General features: G+C 44.1%; 1 protein-coding gene across 3 annotated transcripts in view; it reads right to left on the minus strand.

The window, feature by feature from the left end:
* Positions 1-20,908, minus strand: part of RPS6KC1 (ribosomal protein S6 kinase C1) — a 102,264-nt gene that overhangs the window by 16,027 nt on the left and 65,329 nt on the right. For all 3 annotated transcript variants that reach the window (XM_083733137.1, XM_083733138.1, XM_083733139.1), the window contains 4 exons: positions 13,822-13,869; positions 12,234-12,366; positions 4,101-5,624; positions 3,740-3,829 (listed from right to left, as the gene is read on the minus strand). In XM_083733137.1, coding sequence (XP_083589263.1) covers positions 3,740-3,829; positions 4,101-5,624; positions 12,234-12,366; positions 13,822-13,869 — 1,795 coding nt within the window. The remainder of the gene's footprint in view (positions 1-3,739; positions 3,830-4,100; positions 5,625-12,233; positions 12,367-13,821; positions 13,870-20,908) is intronic.

Below are 20,908 nucleotides of genomic sequence, written 5' to 3' on the forward strand. Positions count from 1 at the left end.
AGCATCTTTTCTCGACTTGGAAAGATGCTCTAGGATGGAACTAAAGAGCCCTTGGAGCAGCAGACAATCACTTCACTCCCCCCCCCCCCTGTGTGACCATTCATGCTGCGTTGCCACCTGCATTCATCCCTTTCAACCATGGAGCGAACATATATCCACACAGCATAAACCCAGGCAAAAAATATGAGGGGAGTTTGAGGGCAGAAGTTAAGCATGGCAAAGACAATGGGGATGCTCCTGGGAAAAATGGCAACCCAGCATTGACTCCTTCCTCTCCCCTGAAACGAAGAGTAAATGATGCATCATCATCACTTCCCCCAGTCATTTCATTGGCTGTGGTTGGGGAGGGGAGGAGAAAAATGTGAGGTGATGACCATCATCTCACGCATTGTTATTACTTCACATTATATAGCGAGAAGAGTGAACTTGGCATAGGACTGCCATTTTCAGTACCTGCCCCCTATTTTTTTCCCCTCGTCTCATCAGGTCAGGCTCCAGATTCGGGACAGTCCTTAGCAAAGTGAACTCTGGTGGCCCTATTATGTGGGCAGGTCTTGGCAGGCAGGAAGCAGTGCCAAGTGACTCCGCGTCATTTCATAATTTCCCACAATGCCTCGAGAGCAATGCTTCATTTAAGATCGCTGTGAGAAATCAAAATGGCGGCTCCCAGACCTAATTGCCCAGTGCTGCTTAGACTGCTGTTCTTATTGTTTTGAAGTAGAAGGTAGGGCAGGAATAAGTGGTGATCCCTGCTTAGGGCAGCGGTAGCCAAAGTGGTGCCCTCCAGCTGTTGTTGGGACTACAACTCCCATCAGTCTCAACCGGCATGACCAATGAGCAGGGACGGTGGGAACTGTAGTCCAATATTTATGGGGAATCACATTGGCAGCCTCTGCCTTATGTGATCAACGTATTTTGTCCTCTTGCCTCAAAATCCACCAGATGTACAACTAAGGACAGCCAAAGCTGTGCCTGATGTAGCAACCACCATAGAAGAACACGCTAAGTAAATCCTGATTCTACACCATAGCTTAGTTCCACCCATGAATGTGAGCTTTCTTGTGGATCAGCTTTCTCCAACTTGGTGAGCTTCAGGACTACAATTCCCATCATCCCTGACCTATGGTCATACCACTTGGGGATGATGGGAGTCCAAAACGCCCAGAGGGCACCACCAAGTTGGAGAAGGCAGCTTTAGATTATCTCCTGCAGCATGAGATGAAGTGCTGCAAGATCCCAACTCTGAAAACAGAAATCAAGATTTAGAAATCCAGAAGTACTTAAGCAGTTTCTTGCCTTACATCCCCTGCCTTGCTTTTCTTCACAGACCTATTTATTTATATTGTAAGTCTGCAGATAGGGTTTTGTCACAGTTAATCTTATGTTAGCATGTTGTACAGTGCCTTGCTTTTAAAAAAATGCTTCAGAAATAATAAGATATTATTATAATATTGACTGTAGCGAGCTTTCTTGTTTTCTACTTTGCAACAAACAAATGCTCACAAAAGGTTAGCTCCATCTTTATGAAGCCAGTAACCTTTGGAAAAGGCTTGATAGTATTAAAATTCCAAATTATGCTACCTGAAGTATTAGGAGCCAGCAGAAAATATGGACATGGAAAACAGGATGTACGTGTGTGTCTTTGTGTGTGTGTACATGCCAGAGCAGGGCAGAGGTGAGAATTTAAGTCAAACAGCCAGAGCTGTACAATGTGACTATACATATTGGCACGTGCCACTCAAATTCATTCATTCGTGTAAACATTACTCAAAGCAATGCTTCCATATATGACTTTAAGAACTGAAAGTTTGCAAACGCAATCTGTGCTTTTAGAACTAAGATCAAAGTTCCAGAAAGAAGGGATTCCTAGCAGCAATGCATTGTTAACTGCATTACATTTTAGAGGATTAAAAGCAAAGTATATGCAGTTCTGCCTATCAGGTTTGCAGAAGTCCCTGACAGGCACAGGCCAACCCTTTGCAATTTATCAAAAGAGATTATAGTGGTACCTCAGGTTAAGTACTTAATTTGTTCTGGAGGTCCGTACTTAACCTGAAACTGTTCTTAACCTGAAGTACCACTTTAGCTAATGGGGCCTCCTGCTGCTGCCACGCCGCCGGAGCCCGATTTCTGTTCTCATCCTGAAGCAAAGTTCTTAACCTGAAGCACTATTTCTGGGTTAGCAGAGTCTGTAACCTGAAGTGTACGTAACCCGAGGTACCACTGTATGAAGTTTAGTTCTAGAACCCCACTGGCCTACTGAGGCAATAAGATCCCCACTGGCTCTTGCACCTGAGAGAGACCTATCTGATCTAATCTGTGTTAGATTAGCACAATGTGTTTTAAATGTGTTTTGGGAAAATATGACTAGTTCAAAATGCAACAACTGGGATACTGACAAATGTTCATCAAAAAGACTGGTGCTGATACAAACTGCACTGGCCTCCAATTTATTTCTGGGCGAAAGTGCTGGCTGTGACCTATAAAGTCCTAAGAGGCCCCTTGTCTATGTGAATCTGCCAGCCTATTAAGGTTATCTTCTGAAGCTCTTCTCCAAGCATCTCCCTATTCAGTCGTTAGGTGGGGCCTTCTTCCACTGGGGAGCCCTATTTACAGAACAGTCTCCCCATGGATGTTCAGCAGACACTTCCTTGATTAATGTCTCGGGCTGCCTTCATAAGACATAAGAAAAGGCCTGGTGGATCAGGCCAAAGGCCCATGTGGCCAGCATCCTGTGGCCAACCAGATGCCTGTGAAGAGCCCACAAGCAGGACCTGAGCACAAGAGCATTCCCCACCCCAACCGTTGTTTCCAGACACTGGTATTCAGAAGCATAGCCTTTACCATCATGAACTTTGTATAATCCTCTTTTAAAGCCATCAAATTGGTCACCGCCACTGCTTCCTGTGGCAGCGAGTTCCACAGTTTAACTACATGCTGTGCAAAGAAGTACTTTCTTTCACAAAGAAGCATTTCCCAATCTGAAACACCACAATTCTTTAAGCCTTCCTCCTCTGGAGCCCAGCTTACTTGACATGAAAATTTGTCTACACAACGCATATTCTCGCCACATTATCTTTAGAACTTTTAAAGGTCAAAAAGACGTGTCACTGCCACTTCTTGTACACCCCTGGCTACTTGTGTTTGGATGTACTGGGAATCCATGGCACATTCAGCACCACAGAGACACAGTCTACTGGGAACATCTCTTGTGCAAGATAACACAAGAAGGCACATAATGCATTTTCGACATGTCCCCCAAAGCACGATATATTTTAACAACAACCCCCTCATTTCCATGAATAACGTCAGGGATGGAGAGCCTCAAGCGCTCTAGATGTTGCTGGACTACAATTCCCATCATGCCAAGCCACTGGCCATGCTTACTGGGGCTGATAGGAATGGGAGTTCCAACACCACCAGAGGCACAGATTCCCCATCCCTGGAGTACACATAGATGATGTTTGCACACTCTTAAAAGAACATGGCTTTTCAGAACCTTAATGCATATGTGTTAAATCTACAATTCTCAGTGATATTCTCCAGCTAAACAACGCTCAGTTATCAGCATTTCAGATTCCAAAATAATGTATTAAAAATAAAAATAAAAAAGAGCTAGAAGATGTTGAACAGCTTGTATTCCCAAGGAACAGAGGGTGGGATGGGATGAAAGCTCCATGAGAAAATGAAAGCTGCTAATCTGTTTTCCAAGTGAAACATTTGAGGTGATTGCTCTAACCTGGGGCACAGTACATTCTCTCTATGGCATCGTTGTCACAGGAATCTTCAACCTCACTCCACCTGCTAAAATACGTTAGCTGAATGTGTCCTAAAAACAAAACGACAGGAGAAATCAAAACATTTTTCCCTTCCATTTTCTGCAGAAGTGAACTGTAATTACTCCTTTTGTAGCTAAAAACAGTATCATTAAGAATAATGGCATCATTAAGTACTAGAAGCTATTACTGGGGGTGAATTTGCTGCATTGATAATGAAGCTCTAGACAGGAAATGAAGATACTAATTACAAGATAAAACGCCTACTCAGTTAATTGGAAGCAACAGCGAATAAAAAGAAATGCATTTGCAGAAGTTCCTGACCTCGATCATTCAATAAGATGTTGTTTGGGTTCAAATCACGGCACACAATTCCTTCTCGATGCAAGGCATCAAGGGCTACTACCATTTCAGCTGCCCATCTCTGAACGCAGCCCTCGGGGAGGTAAAATCTGGAGGTTAGCGCTAATCTCTCGTCGAGGTCCTGAAATATCTGGTGTATCTCATTCTCTCCTCTGCTCCTCGCACCCGACTCTTTGCGTTCTGCTTTGTGCAACACAACAGAGGTGGTTTCCTCTTTACTCAAGTCTTCCGCCTGATCAGAAAACAGCAGAACAGCTTCATTGTCCAAATCTAAGCTGCGTTCTTCAGCAGCTGCTTGCGCCTTAGAAGTCAGCAACCTTCCCTGCACACTGAATGCGTCCAGTGATGACGCAGAGGCTGCTCCAAGCCCTCCAAAGAGAGTCCTATCCCCAGAGCCAACTGGGTCACTAGCAGCTCTGTGGAATGTCCTGATCGCTTCCTGAGTGTCTTCTCCCACCACCTGGTCCACCTTTGGCTCAAGGCCTCCTCTGCATTGCTCTGCGCTGTTATTCAGTTGCAAGACGTCAGGGGTTTCCAAAAGTTTGCTTTCCAAATTGTCACCCTTCTGCTCCACCAGCTTAGCCGGCCCGTCTGCCGTGGCTTCTTTCGTTTGCTCCGTGAGGCCTGGCAGGTTGACCAGAAGGTCAGGTCTTCCTTCGTCCACGCTACTCACATCGTCGAAGGCAACATCCTTGAAGGAGATCACTGGCACTGAGTCATTGGAGCCTCTGCTGATTGTGTCCTGGTAGGCAGGGCCCAGTTTGGTTTCTATGGCATCGAGGCTCTTATCCTGATCTGGCATGGACAAAAACTGTTTCAAAGACTCAGATTTTAAGCTGTAAAGTTTATCTCCAAAATCCAGCCCCAGGTGCTCACTGGCACTGTCTTTGCTGTCAATTCTGAAGAACTCCATGGGACTGTTCTTGGATTTGCTTAACGATTCTGATATTCGGGTGGGACTAACTATTTCTTGATCAACGTCGTCGGCAAAAAAGTTTACTTCCTGAGATGTGAATGGGGACCCCAAATTCCCACTGGCAGGCTCATCACGTGCCTTGATGCCTCCCTGTTCTTTGGTAATGAGAGTGCCATTGTCTGTTTTCAGAATAGGCTCCTCATTTAACGACCCGGGGTCGACCTTTTCTTGACCATATTCATTGCATAAGGTTAGATAACTTGTAGTGCATTCTTCCTCTGAACTGGACCCCGAATCAATCCACTTGAGAGAACTTTCCTGGCCATCTTCCTGGTTACTACTGCCATCTTGAGAACTTGGAGTGAGACTGGTCTTCAGCGGTAACACCTTCAGCATGTTACCACCATTACTTCCTCTAGAGTCAAGGCTGCTGCCAATATCTTGTGGGCTAGGAGTTGCCTGGTGCAAATGTATTTTGGTAGAACTCGATCTTCTGGATTTGGGGTCTTCAAAGCTTTCTTCGGGGCTTCTGTTGAGGAACTTACTGATATAAGACCACAGCTTGCCTCCTACAACAAATAAAGTAATTGGGATTAATTGTGTTTCCTTTACAGACATGCATGTCAGGAAAACATCAAATAGCCCTTGGTTCTAAATGCTAGGTTAAGAAATAAACAACCCTAGGTTGTTGCACCCATGGTTAAGAATGGTTGAAAGCAAGAGAAGAGGTTGAATGCCCGTATGACACATAGTCCATACTATGTTCCAGTCTGCTTCTAATCCTCTAACCCTGCTTAGACAAATTAGCAATATATCTGCACTGACCATCTCGTCAAGCCCTTCCCATCTCCAACCTTGCAAACAAGCAACTGTCAAGAGTTGCCTGCCTTACTCTTACCGTTAAATGAGCATCAATTAGTTTTAAGTTGGACCCCAAATGGAAGACTTCAGGAAGCATATTATTGCTAGTTGACTGTAACTGTTTCTCTCTTGTGCATTTATTTACACAAATTTGTATGAAACTTAAAGCATAAAATCTCACGATATATAAAAATATATACCATGCCACCAGGCAGTAATAAGCGAATGCTATCAAACCGGGTCACACTATAGAGAAAGCTTTTGTGAACAGGGAAGTCAGATGACACAATCATCTGAAATCATCTGTTTGGTTTGGTTTTTATGATCTAATATATTTATATTTATGTTTTTAAATGTGTTGTAGGAGACCTTCAGGCAACAAGCACCTAACAAGCTTAACAAATCATAAGGAGGAGGAGGAGGAGCAACAGCAAGAGGAGGAAGAGGATGTCTGATTAATATTAATTAATATTAATAGGCAGGTAGGGAATACAAGATGGGACGCAGGTGGCGCTGTGGGTTAAAGCCTCAGCGCCTAGGACTTGCCGATCGAAAGGTCGGCGGTTCGAATCCCTGCGGCGGGGTGCGCTCCCGCTGCTCGGTCCCAGCGCCTGCCAACCTAGCAGTTCGAAAGCACCTCCAGGTGCAAGTAGATAAATAGGGACCGCTTACCAGCGGGAAGGTAAACGGCGTTTCCGTGTGCGGCTCTGGCTCGCCAGAGCAGCGATGTCACGCTGGCCACGTGACCCGGAAGTGTCTCCGGACAGCGCTGGCCCCTGGCCTCTTGAGTGAGATGGGCGCACAACCCCAGAGTCTGTCAAGACTGGCCCGTACGGGCAGGGGTACCTTTACCTTTACCTTTTAGGGAATACAATGTGAAATATCACTAGAAATTCTTTTGAGCTCTCAGAGTCAGGGGCATGTATTTACTAAAGTCCAACTGTTAACGTTTACTTTTACAAACTCGCCCACCTACCCATTGTGTTCCTTCCTTTCCATGGAGGTTTTCTAGTTCTTAAATCCTTATGAACATATGATGCTACCTTATAACATCAAGCTGTTAATCCACCTAGCCTTGTATTGAGTATTTTGGCTGGTGTCAGGCAGTAGCCATTCTTATCTCTTCCTACCTTATTCTTCTAAACAGAGTTGCTGGGACCTGAGACCTTCTGCATGTGCTCTTTCCGCAAGAATTCTATCCCTTAAGAATTCATACCTAGCGGAAACAAAGCTTAAATATATGCAACTGGATTTGCTTGCTTTCAGCTGCTTACTCCCCCCTTTCACTGTGTCCCGCCCATCTAAATTTAGATTTTAAACTCTTGGGGGAAAGGGACCTGCATTTTGCTCTACAAAGTGCCATGTTTACTGATGCCGCTTTATAAATAATTGGCATCATCATAAATACAATTCTAAGCTCTTAATTTCAGATGCTTTCTGAAACCTGTCATTACTCTGATCAAGGCACTCCCCAAAGTTAGCAAAAAACCACCTCACAACTGTTTTTAGAAGCTGAGAGTGAAAATAAAGGAAAACCCCATTTTCGATGTTGATGCACACCTCGATGTTCAACCAATGAAAATCATTTGAATATATCGTCATTTCTGTATGAAAGTTATGGAAAAGGCACCAAAGTAAAAATATGTAAACAATTAAAAAATAATAATAGTTGGGTTAGAGAGAAACAGAATCAATGATTTTATTTCATACAAAGACACCTCAAAATGCCCAATCTAGGTTACAGAGGAGCAATATTTCCTTCTGGGTATGTAATTATGTCTTTATGAATGACACACTAATAATCTTTTCTATCTTGTACTGCGATGGATAAGATCAATTAAATGCATTAGGCAGAGCTGGTGCACTACTGGCCATCTAATGCATGTAAAAATATCAGGGGGTTGGGAAATCAATCGATGCATAGGAGTTTCCTTAAATATTGCACCTTATTAGCAATTAGGAAAGGTTCATAGGTAGAGGGCATGCTTTGCATGCAAAAGGTCCCAGGTCCAGTCCCTTGCATTAGCTGCCTAATAGACACTTTCCATGTCAGCATCTAAATATCCATGTAGCTTCCCTTCAGTCATTCAGACTTTTGGGCCGGGGGGGCGCATGCTGTTGCTACTATTGATATTCATTTTTGCATCTTTACTGTTAGATCTTATGATTTATGATTTATATGGATATTGTTCAATTTGCTTGTGTACTTTTTGCTCTGGACCACAATTGGTGAGGCTAAGATTGGGGTCTTGTCATCTCCGTACACACCGCCCAGGTTTGCACCCTGGAAAGGTCACCCCAGTGCTGCTAACACAGTGGTCTGACTTCACCCCTGAAGGGACACTCCATTGTCTCTTGAGGCAGATGGACACCAACACCCATCAACTTTTAGATGTGTTTTATTTATTATTCATGACTACTTTGTTATGTTTGTAATTATGTAAGTCTTCTCATGTTGTAAGGTGCCTTGAGAAACACCACCACCAAGCTAGATCCAGGTAAGAGCCATCTCTCAAAAGTGGTTTATATTTACTGAACAATTGTTGTGTCAAGCTAAAAAGAGTCTTGGGGGGGGCACGCGCTTCCTGCTTTGTGTCCATGGAACAAAATGTACGGCTGGAAGTACTTCTGACTAGAGATGTCAGAGCAGTCTACTGAAAATGGGGATGGGGGCAGAGACTGAAGGAGGTTCACTTATTTGTCCCCTGTCTGGAACAGAAATCAATCCAGGGAATATGACTGATATTCACTGTTGTTTCGCTCAGTGCACAAAACAATACACAATTGATTATCCCACCACCGCTCAATTTACAGTGTGCTTCCTTTGCACTAAAATGAACAGGTCAGAATAATTTAATGGCAAGATAATGTGAAATGAATAATGTCGTTTGGGGCAGAAGATGAACTGCAGTGTTAAAGAAACAGTGCTGCACTGAGACGAAGACACGGCAGAATGGAAAACAGTGCCTTTCTACATCCACACGCATGACCCTTAAGACTGTAGACGGGAAAAATATAAGGCTACTATAGTATTGTCCTGCTACAATATCAGCGTCTGCTAACAGGAAACATCTTCATCTTGAAGTTTCTTGAGTGCTTTCCAGATGGATATGAACTCCAGCTTGTTTATGCTTAAAAAGAGTTGACACTTTCTAACAGCCACTTAAACTCCGATATCCGTCAAAGCCCTTCGCACCCCTTGCCCCCCAGACTGTTTTAAAGGAGTCTGGGGGGCCAGGGGTGGGGAGGGCTTTGACGGATATCAGCGTCTAAGTGGCTGTTGGGAAGTGTCAACTCTTTTTAAGCATAAACAAGCATCTGTTTCAACAATTTCTGGCACTGACACCGCTAAGTAGTAGTGAAGCCTCAGATTGGCTTTCCATCACATTACATCTAGCCAAGTGCTTTGTGACATAGCTAACAGACACTTTATGGATGTCCTCATCTTTAACAAGACATTTAATACATTGTGACCAAGTTGCGGGAGAGACAGTGGGGGGGGAGGGAGGAAGAGAGAAGAGATAAGGTTCTACTAGATTGATCTATGATGTCTGGATACGACTATAAGAAAAACATTGGCACTGCTGCTTTCTGTTGCTTTGAGTCTGGTTTCCAGAATGCAGCTCAGGATTTCTAAAACATGACTGGATGGATATATTCTGGAATTAAGTAAAAGTGAAAAAAGGGGGGGGCAAGAAGAAACAGACTTTGGCAGTCCCACCTACCATTGTACCCAATGTGTCTTGATTTTGGCTTTAGGGGCAATCCCCAGAACGTAACCCCATGCAAACTGAGGGATTGCCGTACAGTGGTACCTCAGGTTACATACGCTTCAGGTTACATACACTTCAGATTACAGACTCCACTAACCCAGAAATAGTGCTTCAGGTTAAGAACTTTGCTTCAGGATAAGAACAGAAATCAGGCTCCAGAGGAGCGGCGGCAACAGGAGGCCCCATTAGCTAAAGTGGTGCTTAAGAACAGTTTCAGGTTAAGAACAGACCTTCGGAACAAATTAAGTACTTAACCCGAGGTACCACTGTATAGCAATATTAGCAGCAATGTACTTTTTTAAGGCTCCATTTCATTCTAAACAAAAGGGCTAATTAAATGTAAGAAATATTTAAATCCCTGTGTTATTCAGGTGGGCGGGGGGAGTTAATAAGTAATTATTCTTTGCCACCTGTTCCCTGAACATACCAGCAAATTTCCTAAAGACACGGAAGCCACCACTCTGCTGTGCTGCTTTCAACTCCTATGTGATGCCATTGGCTATTTTTCCTTTTAGAAAACCAGATCAGCTGCTGCGTTGACTGTGGAAACTCAACAAAAAGCTTACTTTAAAAAATAAAATAAAAATAAATAATAATTAAAAGCAGCAGTAATTATTCCCGTATGGATGATAGGTATATTAACCATAGAACAGAAACCGGCTCATTTGCCGAAGATTACAAGGGGTTTAACTTCTCCCATGTTAGGAACAGCCATGAATTTAAGCACTAGCCTGGTAGGCAAGGGCAATATGGACTTGTATGCAGGCGAGTTCAGGGAACTAGCATAGGCTAGTGAAGGGAAAGCAAAGTGCTCTGTCTCTTGTCTGCATCCAGCAAGGAAACCAAGTGGGTTGCCCAAAGAAGGAAACCCTCAACCCCAACATCCAGCACAGAAATGCAGCAGGCGAACAGAGTTCTTTGTCCTGCCTCTGCAAGCTTTCAACAGGTAAGCAGGGCCGTCCCTAACCATTAGGCAGAGTGAAGCGACTGCCTCAAATGTCAGGTGCCGGGAGTGCGAGAGTGAGACAAGAGCTATGTGTGCCACACTGCCTGCCCTGTGCCCCCTGAGAAGAAGAAAAGAGTTTGGATTTGATATCCCGCTTTATCACTACCCGAAGGAGTCTCAAAGCGGCTAACATTCTCCTTTCCCTTCCTCCCCCACAACAAACACTCTGTGAGGTGAGTGGGGCTGAGAGACTTCAGAGAAGTGTGACTGGCCCTAGGTCACCCAGCAGCTGCATGTGGAGGAGCGGAGACGCGAACCCGGTTCACCAGATTATGAGTCTACCGCTCTCTGCTGTTCTCTGGTGAGGTGGACGCTGCCCCATCAGCATTGCTGAAGTAAGTTTCAACTCTGACTATGGTCAGTTTCTGTCCATGGAATGAGGGGGCTGGGGGGGGGCAGCTTGCCCTTCATTTCATCAGCAGCAACTGTGTATTGAGGAAGTTAGCTATTTTTGCCAGCTAGGGAGTTCTGCGGGTTTATTTACCAGGCTGCTTTAAAACAGAGCCATGTTCAGAGGTCGCCTACCTGCTAAGAATCAGACACGGGGGGCAGAGGTCAGGTGTTGCCTTCAGAGACTGCTTTTGGGATTTCTAGAGGTATCTGGATGGCTACAGTTGGAAATGGGATGTTGGACCAGATGGAACTTTGGATCTGAGCCAGGAGCACTCTCCTTATAGTCTAATGGCAGGAGCAGGGAACATGTGGCTGCCCAGATGTAGCTGGGCTACAACCTATCTGAGAATATCATCACTGCTTTGCACAACACATTTCATTTTGAAGGCTGATTAAGCAGCCACCTTGCACACACCATCGCCTTGCACACTCACAGCTGGGCTGGGGGTTTTGAGCACTGCCACTTTCGAAATGCAGCAACGAGCAACATATTGGAAAGCCAAAAAGGGTTCTGCTGTCATTAAGAAACTGCCTCAAAGTAATATATATATATATATATATATATATATATATATATATATCACAAACTCAATAAAAATTTCCGGCTCAGGACAGGGACTTGCTGCCGCTCAATATGGATCGAAACATGGGAAGTGCACCACACTGCTCCAGAAACATAAAAAAAAAACACACATTACAAATCCCAGGTGCACGACTTGCATAGGAGATTCATACACACTATAACAAGCCATGAGTTAGCATGGCAGTACAAATGCTCAGGTTGGCTGAGGTTTAGTGCCAGCAGTGGCGAAAAAGGCTTCCCCACAACCCTCCCCGAAACTTTTAACTGGTACTGGGGTCCTCTTAAACTGAGAGCTGTTGCCCTCCTGTGTTTTGGTGCTTCATGAGGGTTGGGGAAAACTTCCATGACAAGCGCAAAAATGCAAAAAGTGGGAATTGCACATAGCAAGCGATTCGGAAAGAGGCATGTGGCATTTATATGCTTTGCAGCCGTGCCTCCGAAACCTCTGGCTTGAAAGGCAGCCCTCTAACTCCGGGATGCTGCTGACTGAAAAGCCAGCATCGTTCTCCTCCTCCTACCCTCCCCGATCCCTCCTGCAAGAGATCTGAAGCAGCAGACCCACCTTCCGCATGGCGCAGTACAAGGAAGACCGACTCCTCCGAGATGATGTACTTGTGCAGGGCCACCATGTTGGGCACACAGCGGGGGATGATGGTCTTTCTCTTCCTGCTGTACTCGCTACTTTTCCTTAGACCCTGACAGAGAACAAAAAGGTCAGTTGTACCCTCAGTTGCCTTTGCAGCATGCTGTGCTCGGTGTTTATCAACCAAACTAATCTATCCGAGTTACTCCAGGCTTCAGAGAAGCCACTCATCTGCTGCTCTATGGCCCTCGGTCCCCCGAGGCCCTGCTGATGGCATCTGGCGCAGGTCCAGAGAACAGAAGATGGCACAAAGCTCCCATTAAAATCAATTACATGGGTCAATGTTTTCATTAGAATCTCTCGCAAACCAAGTCATCAGGATGACACTCTGTTATTTCCCTGTGACCTTTTTTTAAAAATCTATTTTGGAGGGTGGGTGGGTGCCGTGCTTTAAGTTGGAGAGTAAGGTGCAAATTTTTACATCCACCCACGTTTCATAGGCAAGCCTTCCCTCCTACACACACACACACTCCGACCCACTTTTAATGGGTTAGGAGCAAGCACACACCACTCTGTCTTTCCCTCAGCTTGATGGCGTGACACGGTTTGTTTCCCAAAGAGGTTATTACTTCAAAAGGTGGCACGGGCAAAGGAAAGCGTGATGAGGGGAGCCTTGCTGCTGGTATACATACAGATAAAATGTGTTTCAGGAAACTAAAGCAGGTTTTGCCAGCCTGGTGCCCTCCAGATGTTTTGGAGTTGTGGTCCTAAAAATCTGGAGGGCACCGGATTAGCAAAGGCTACACAAAGGTCATAGGCATCCATTTGATGGCTTCACATTGTGCATTTTGTTATACAAACTTGCTAAGAGGAGACAGGAGGAGATGCTGCATTGCCACCCTTAGCTGACACAGACCACGCAGAACATAAAGCTACAAAATAAAAAATACATAATAAAAATAAGAACAAAGACACACTCCTCCACTTCCACAACGCATTTAAGGAGTATCGGATGTTCAATCAGCCAAAGGCATGGTTGAAGGGAAGCATTTTTGCCAGGCACTTAGAGGGGTACAATGAAAACGCCAGCCGAACTTCCCTGGGGAGAGCATTCCACAAACAGGGAGCCACTGCAGAAAAAGCCCGTTCTCAGGGTGCCACCTTCCGGAGCTCTCCTGGAGGAGGCAGGCGAAGAAGGCCCTCAGAAGGTGATCTCAGGGTCTGGGCAGGTTCATATGGAGAGAGGTGGTCCTTAAGGCTTGTTTCTACACACATACCTCTCTATCCTCCATGCAGACAAGCAAGAGGCTCTATTATGTGTTGATGCCACATGAGCCTCACCAACTCAGGGGATAACCAGCAATACTCTGACAGATGCTCTCAGTGATCAAGCTGGGATATAAGGGTTCAGGTGGGCCCCTAAGGTACCCTGGACCTAAGTTGTTCAAGGCTTTATCAATTAGTGCCTATGGCACTTTGGGGTCTTGATTTTGTTGACTGAATCTGTGGGCAGGCGAGGAGGCAAACATCAGCGCACCAAGTGATATAGGAAAAAATAATGACTTACCTTCAGTATAAATGTCTGCTGTGTCCTACTATCCATTACCAGCAAAACCTAAATGAAACCAGCAATTACAAAAATGCAGGCAATTTGTATGAGATTTCACGGAACAGCTCTTATGGCTTCGTCTCTGCATATCAGAGAGTACAAGACCGCCGCAAAGGAACTCTACAAAAACCCTCGAATATAGGCAACAACTCATTGCATTTTTAGAAAAACAGTAATGCTGCAAAGGCTTAACAAGACAGTGGGTCATTCAAGAATGCAACGTGATAGTGGGGTGTATCAGCTTTTACACACCAGTACACAACTCCCAAACTACCACTTGATTTTAGAGTGTTTGCTATCTACTATTTTAATAATGTGTATGCTCCCACCCAGGGACCACTGACTTTGCTGCTTTGTTTTGAGAGGGGCATTACAGAGAACCAGTTTACCACAGCAGGAGAACAATGTATGAGCTACAGAGGAAGAAGCAACTTTTAATAGGAGTCTTATCTGTTGTGCAAATCAGACCCTTTGCAGAATATGATTGCAACAGCTTAAAACAAAATCGAGAGAAGTTCACTTTCTTCTCAAATATGATGAACACAGCCACAGCTACACCACCCTCGCCCAATGTGTTAGCATTACCTTTGTTAACACTAATGTCCTGGTTTATCTCATAGTCATAAATGGTTGGGTGATGACACCTAATCTGGGCTTGTATTTACTGAATATCCAAAGTGTACACTTGCTATAGGGAAGCCCATGGTTAGCTTCGGTCCTTATCCAGTGGCACTTATCCAGATACTCTGAACGCAGAAACCTGCAAGTGGTCAGAACTTCCAGAATCTTGTTTGATCCTCATACCAAGATTTCCCCCAAAGCTAAAGAGCTTCTGCTGCAGAACTCATTCAGAGCATGATCCATATGCGTATTGTGGACACTTAAAGATCTCATATATAGTAGGGCTGCCATACGTCCAGAATTTCCCAGTCATAGCTGGGATTCATCCGCTGAAAATTGTGTCTGGCTGGAATTATCGGGAAGCGGCTAAAATATCCAGGAAAACCCGGGCATATGGCAGCCCTTATTGGCAATGATGATTTTTTGGCGATTTTCCTAAAAAATATAGGTAAAAACTTACATTTTATTTTATTTTTTTGAGGGGGGAAAAGCTCAACAACTTCTGCATCTGGATTTTCACTTTCTGAAATATGGCAACCCTAGTATATAGTTTGTTTATTTGTGTATTGTAAATTGATTCTATTATTTATCCCAGTTAATACAATGAAGACTTCTAACAACATGCAATAAAAACAACATTCAATAAAAGTTCCAAAACGCTAGGTAATAATTCTAGCTTCATGGAGATCAGTAACAAAATGGTGTGGCATATTCATGTTCGTGCCCAGAATAGTCACTCTATTCCCTCTTCCACCCATTTTCCACGGCCCCCGCCTCTGCCAACAGACAGTCATCACTCTTTGCCCATTGAACAGGCTCAGTCCTTGCCATGATGTTTTTGAGGTGTTCTCCCTCCCCGCAGTCTCCCCACTCCCTGGAAATATTATTTGTACTTTGGAAAACCCTAGGGTTCGTTCCCAAGCGGGATGATACTTTCCCTTGCAGGTGCATAGTGCCATTTTGGCTACATGAAGAACAGCACTCAGATAAATGAATTCACTTCTAGCATACGCATAAACACAAGTGCTGATTCTACGTCCCTAGGTTGGTGAGTTTCCCATCAAGATTTTATAAGATTGCAAATCAGGGCTATTTAAAAGCAGACTAGGAACTGATAGGATAAATCATAGCAGGAAAATTGAGCTGTGGTCTCCCTGTTTAGCCACAAGGCAAGGGTGGAAAAGACACGCCAAATTAAAATAGATAAAAATGCTTAGAAAGTGATACATCAATTTTCCCAGGGACTTTGTCTTTTCAACCAAGTTTGTTTTCAGCTAGCTAACATTCACATTGAGGCAGTAAATACAAGAACATATGTGATTTTTTTTTAAATGTGCCCTTTGACTGTCAATTTTTCCCAAACAGGTGTTGGTTAAATGATTATAAATTGGCCCCTGGATACACCTCTTCAACTGAGCCGTACAGGACTGGAGATAATATAATTAGAGTAAAAACATCAGGCTGGTGAATGCTTTCCATCTGCTTGGCAATAATGTTTAGTTAACAATAGTCTTTAAAAAGAAGCACCTTCAACTTCCCTTCTTAAAGTTATTTATAGGGCCATTCTTAACACCCCAGCACTCTTGCTAACAAGAGCTTTAGCCACTTGGAAATTATAAGCCATACGGCTAATTCCGAAAAAGAAACGTCTGCACACAACATCTGCAGCTCTCCAATTTTAAATGAAGCAACCTCATTTTAGAGTCATTTCTTAATGAATGGGCCTACGACTCTGTATTAATATTATCATTGCATACACAAAGATCATAAGGAGCCAAGCATTTATTGGGGGGGGGGGGGATACCAACACAAGGCTAATCGGTAGTGAAGCCGTCAGCATAAAGGACAGAATAATAGCTTCTTTAACCCACAAGAGGGCTGGATCATTTGTAGGCTAGAACATACCAATTTAATAACACTGCTCATGGCTTTGCTCACCTTTATAAAGACAAAAATCTAATTTGGACTAATTTGATATGATCGTCTTCCCAATCAAAAGCGCCCAACACAGACTTTCATTTCAGGATAAAACAACTGCTGTAACCAAGCCGTCATGAAATAATTACCTTTGATAGAATATCATTATTGGGACAAATACCATTAAAAGAATGCTCCATTTAATTCCTCCTGTACCTCCCAACTAGTATGTGGGGTGGCTCTTAATTGTCTAAGCAGGAGTAGGTCACATGTTGATCACAAGCCACATGCAGCCATCAGGTGCATAGTCCAACTCTTGCTCCACAAATGACCTTGAGCACAGCTCACCCATATCCTATTCTTGTCAACTGCAGAAGCGCCATTTTTGTTGAGCTTTGCCAACTCAAAGCTGGAAACAATGGCCAACCACTTTGTCAAGCACTGCTCACCAATCTTCCGTCTCCTCCTATTGTTCACGTCAGGCCTTGATGGAAGCAGGCACCAATTTACTTGCAATTGTGAAAATTCTAAGCTCAAAACTCACCAGCGGAGCTAAAAAGAGGAAAGCCAACCCTAACAATACACACTTCCATTTTGTTTTAACGGAGAACTGTTCCTTTTAGCAGCCTTTTTTTTAAAGTAAAGGTAAATGACCCTTGGATGGTTAAGTCCAGTCAAAGGTGTCCATGGGGTGCGGCGCTCATCTCGCTTCAGGCAAAGGGAGCCGGCATTTGTCTGCAGACAGCTTTCCGGGTCATGTAGCCAGCATGATTAAACCACTTCTGGCACATGAGAACATCGTGACGAAAACCAGAGTGCACGGAAACGTCCTTTACCATTCTGCCACAGTGGTACCTATTTTTCTACTTTCACTGATATGCTTTTGAACTGCTAGGTTGGTAGGAGCTGGGACAGAGCAACGGGAGCTCGCTCTGTCACATGAATTCGAACTGCCAACCTTCTGATCAGCAAGCCCAAGAGGCTCAGTGGTTTAAACCACAGTGCCACCCGCATCTCTTTCCTTTTTTAGTAAATAGCGTAGAAGCAGATGCATTGGTATAGCCACAGAACTATCATCTATTTTTATGAAGGCTCTGATATATGTATCACTAATACATGTGGTAAGATCACAGCATACCACCTCCTGGCTCACGTCAGATTTCATAGGTTTCCATGGGTGGTGAACCACCATTTTGTCAGCATTCATGACTTGCCAAATGGCCACATGCCCAAGAAGCCACCATTATCTCAACTGTTGCCCATCAGTGAAATTCTAGGCAGGTTTACCCAGAAGTCAGTCACTTGTGTTTAATAGGGCTTTCTCTTGTTTTTATGTCTTTAGGTTTGCCATCTAAATCTTCACCTGGCAAAATTAAGATGTTTTGAACAGGGAGGCTTGAGGAATATGATTTCTGTGAATTCCGATGTGAACTGGCATGCCCTGCTGGATGAATTGCGAAGATCAGAATATAATTATCCTTCTGATTTTGTACTTCCCCAGATTTGGTGATACGGCTCTCAGCTAAAAAAGTTTTTTTAAAAAATTAAATGCCCATGCAGTTTTTATTGAGTTAAGAGACTCCATCAGTGTGTTAAGTTGCCTAGCTGTACCTGTAAAGGTAAAAAAGGTAAAGGACCCCTGGATGGTTAAGTCCAGTCAAACTTAACTGTGGAGCGCGCAGCTCATCTTGCTTCAGTGAACGTGACACCTGAAAACGAGCCCTGATTAAAAAAAAAAAAAAAAAGCTTTCTGAACTCTAAACCAACACAATCACCTCATACTTTAAACCCCTGATTAGCTACTACTTGTACTAGGACGGAGTGAAGTAGCATCTCAACCCCACTGTCAGCCCTCAAAGGAGTCTGCTAGCAAGTTCTGCCACCAAGGATGCCAACCTTCCTTGCCATAGCTTAGTGGTAAAGAATCTGTTTTGCATAAAGAAGGTTCTAGGTTTAATCTGCAGCATCTCCAGGTAGAGCTTGAATAAATCCTTCCCTGAAACTCTGGAGAGATTCTGCCAGTCAGTGTAGACAATACTGAGCTAGATGGACCCATGGTCTAACTCAGTACAGTCGTATCTTGGGAGTCAAACGCCTTGCAAGCTGAACGTTTTGGCTCCCAAACGCTGCAACCCTGGAAGTGAGTCTTCCAGTTTGCAAACTTTCTTTGGAACCCGAACGTTCGATGTGGGTTCTGCAGCTTCCAATTGGCTGCAGGAGCTTCCTTCAGCCAATCAAAAGCCGCGCCTTGGTTTCTGAACGTTTCGGAAGTCGAACGGACTTCCGGAACGGATTCCACTCCACTTCCGAGGTACGACTGTATAAGGCACCTTCTTATAGTCCCTTTGCTCTAGTCTAGATGAGCAAAGCAGAAAGAAAAGACTAGGCTATGATCCCCAAAGCGACTGTATTTGGACAGGGGCCTCTGGTTCTCTCTGGTTTGCTTTCAACTGCTCTGCAGCCAAAATGGCACCTCTCCATAATGGCGCCCATCACAGTGGGACTTTGGGACAGGACTCCAGGATCCCACACAGCTATGCAGGGCAGAAGGGCCAGAAAACACAGCAGAGCTGGCGTTCTGCATTTAGAAGCGAACAATTTGATCCACTTTACCATCTAAACAGGGTGTGTGGGGGTGGGGATGGGGTGGCTGTCCCCCATAAAGACCATTAAGAACTAAGCCTAAAATGACCAAACTGCACAACTGCCTCTCCGACAACTTAGTGAGTTTTTTTTTATTAAAAAAAACCCCAGCTGACTACAAAACCTTTACTAATGCTTTAAAGACAAATATGCAGATCACATTGAAACAGTAAGAGGAAAAACCAAGTCAATGCCTTCAAAGGCCTCTTTGTGCTTTGACAGTAGTTTCAGTCTCCAAGTCAGCAGTATAAAGCTCTAAAAATTGCATGTAAAATTAGGACAAATTATTGTAAGTGGAGCAGCAAGGGAACATTAACTATATCTAAGACAGTAACACGGTAATTTCGGAAGAGGGCAGGGCTGCAAAACAAGAAAGAAAGAAATAATCCCATTTTATTTTTACGTCCCCAAAGTTGAGGATTGACACAAATACTGTGATTGTAACTTTGTAACTGTGCAAAGGTGTACCATATTTTTTTCCGTGTATTAGACAAGGTTTTTTTGACTTAAAAAAAAATGTGTCAAAAACTGGGGTCATCCAATAGACGGGTAGTGGGGAGGGAGCTGTGCGCCACCAGCCAATGGGACTGATGGGAGCGCAACTTCCCTCGATGCTGCTGCGCGCGGGAAACAATCTAGGGAGTGTTTCCTGCCCGCAGCTGCATGGGGAGAGAAGCTCAACAGCTTTGGGCCATCTCCCCTCATTTTCTTAAAACTGAGTCCCCGAAAATAGAGGGATCTTATACATGGGGGCATCTTACAGATGGAAAATTACGGTACTTAACTGGCAATCAAGGAACCTGCAGCCCATATGAATGCTTTAAAAACATTTCCACTGAAATAAATGGGGTTCAGTCCCAGGACTGCACAGCATTGCAGCCTTGGCTCCACATGAAGACTTAGGCTGGAAAATCTAAATTACTCCCCGTTTCACCCTGTTACCATAAAATAAGATAATTGGGATCGAATAGTTTTGTTTACCAAAAAAAAAGGAGAAGGGAAGACAAGTTTTGTGAAAATAAATAAATGCATTTTTAGAAAACAAAAACTGGAGGGTTGTTTATTTGTTTTTAAGCTGGAAAATAACCACAATTTAGCCTAAAGAAAAGAGTTGATTTTTAAAAAATAAAAAACCTTTAAACACACAGAAATTAGCAACTGTTTCGGTATGCTAATTTTTTTTAATTAAAAGATACTTCTGCAGCAAGAGCTCTTTCATATGCACTGCTGACTCTTCATCAAAAGCAAAGTTTCCAACTTAACACCAGCCTAGCTGGTGGCAGCCTGAAGGTTTACCATCTGCTGCCACCCCAAGTCACGGTGGCCACCTTCAGAACATATGCATCAAAGCGCCAAGATAAGAGACAGAAGGAATGCTGCAGAAGTCAGCGGAAAGGGAGGGGAGCCGAAAGCCCAGAGGCGGGCAACAGGCAAGCCACCAGAAAAAGGGAATATGGCGAATCGCGAAGTCACCTTATTCAACTCCCTGCCAAGGTCACAAGGGACACAACTAGATGAACTACGAGCCAGGAATAAAATGCGCCTGTCTCCAGTCGGTTTTTCCTTCAACAGAAACTTGCATAGATGGATTTGGAGGGACAATTTGCGTATCTGGGGGTAGTAAAACACCTCACAGGGACTTAATTCTGCTTAATTCTGTTTGCAAAGCACATTCAGTGCTTTATGGGAAGAGGCGTAGCTTGGTGGTAGAGCATCTGCCTTGCATGCAGAAGGTCCCAGGTTCAATCCCTGGCGTCTCCAGTTTGGGCTGAAAACCCAGTGAGCTGCTGCCCGTCAGTGTAGGCCGTACTGAGTTGGATGGACCAATGGTCCAACTCGGTGTAAGGCAACGTCCTAGGTCTGC

Source organism: Podarcis gaigeae, assembly GCF_964106915.1.
Source record: "Podarcis gaigeae genome assembly, chromosome: 3".
Classification (NCBI taxonomy): Eukaryota; Metazoa; Chordata; class Lepidosauria; order Squamata; family Lacertidae; genus Podarcis; species Podarcis gaigeae.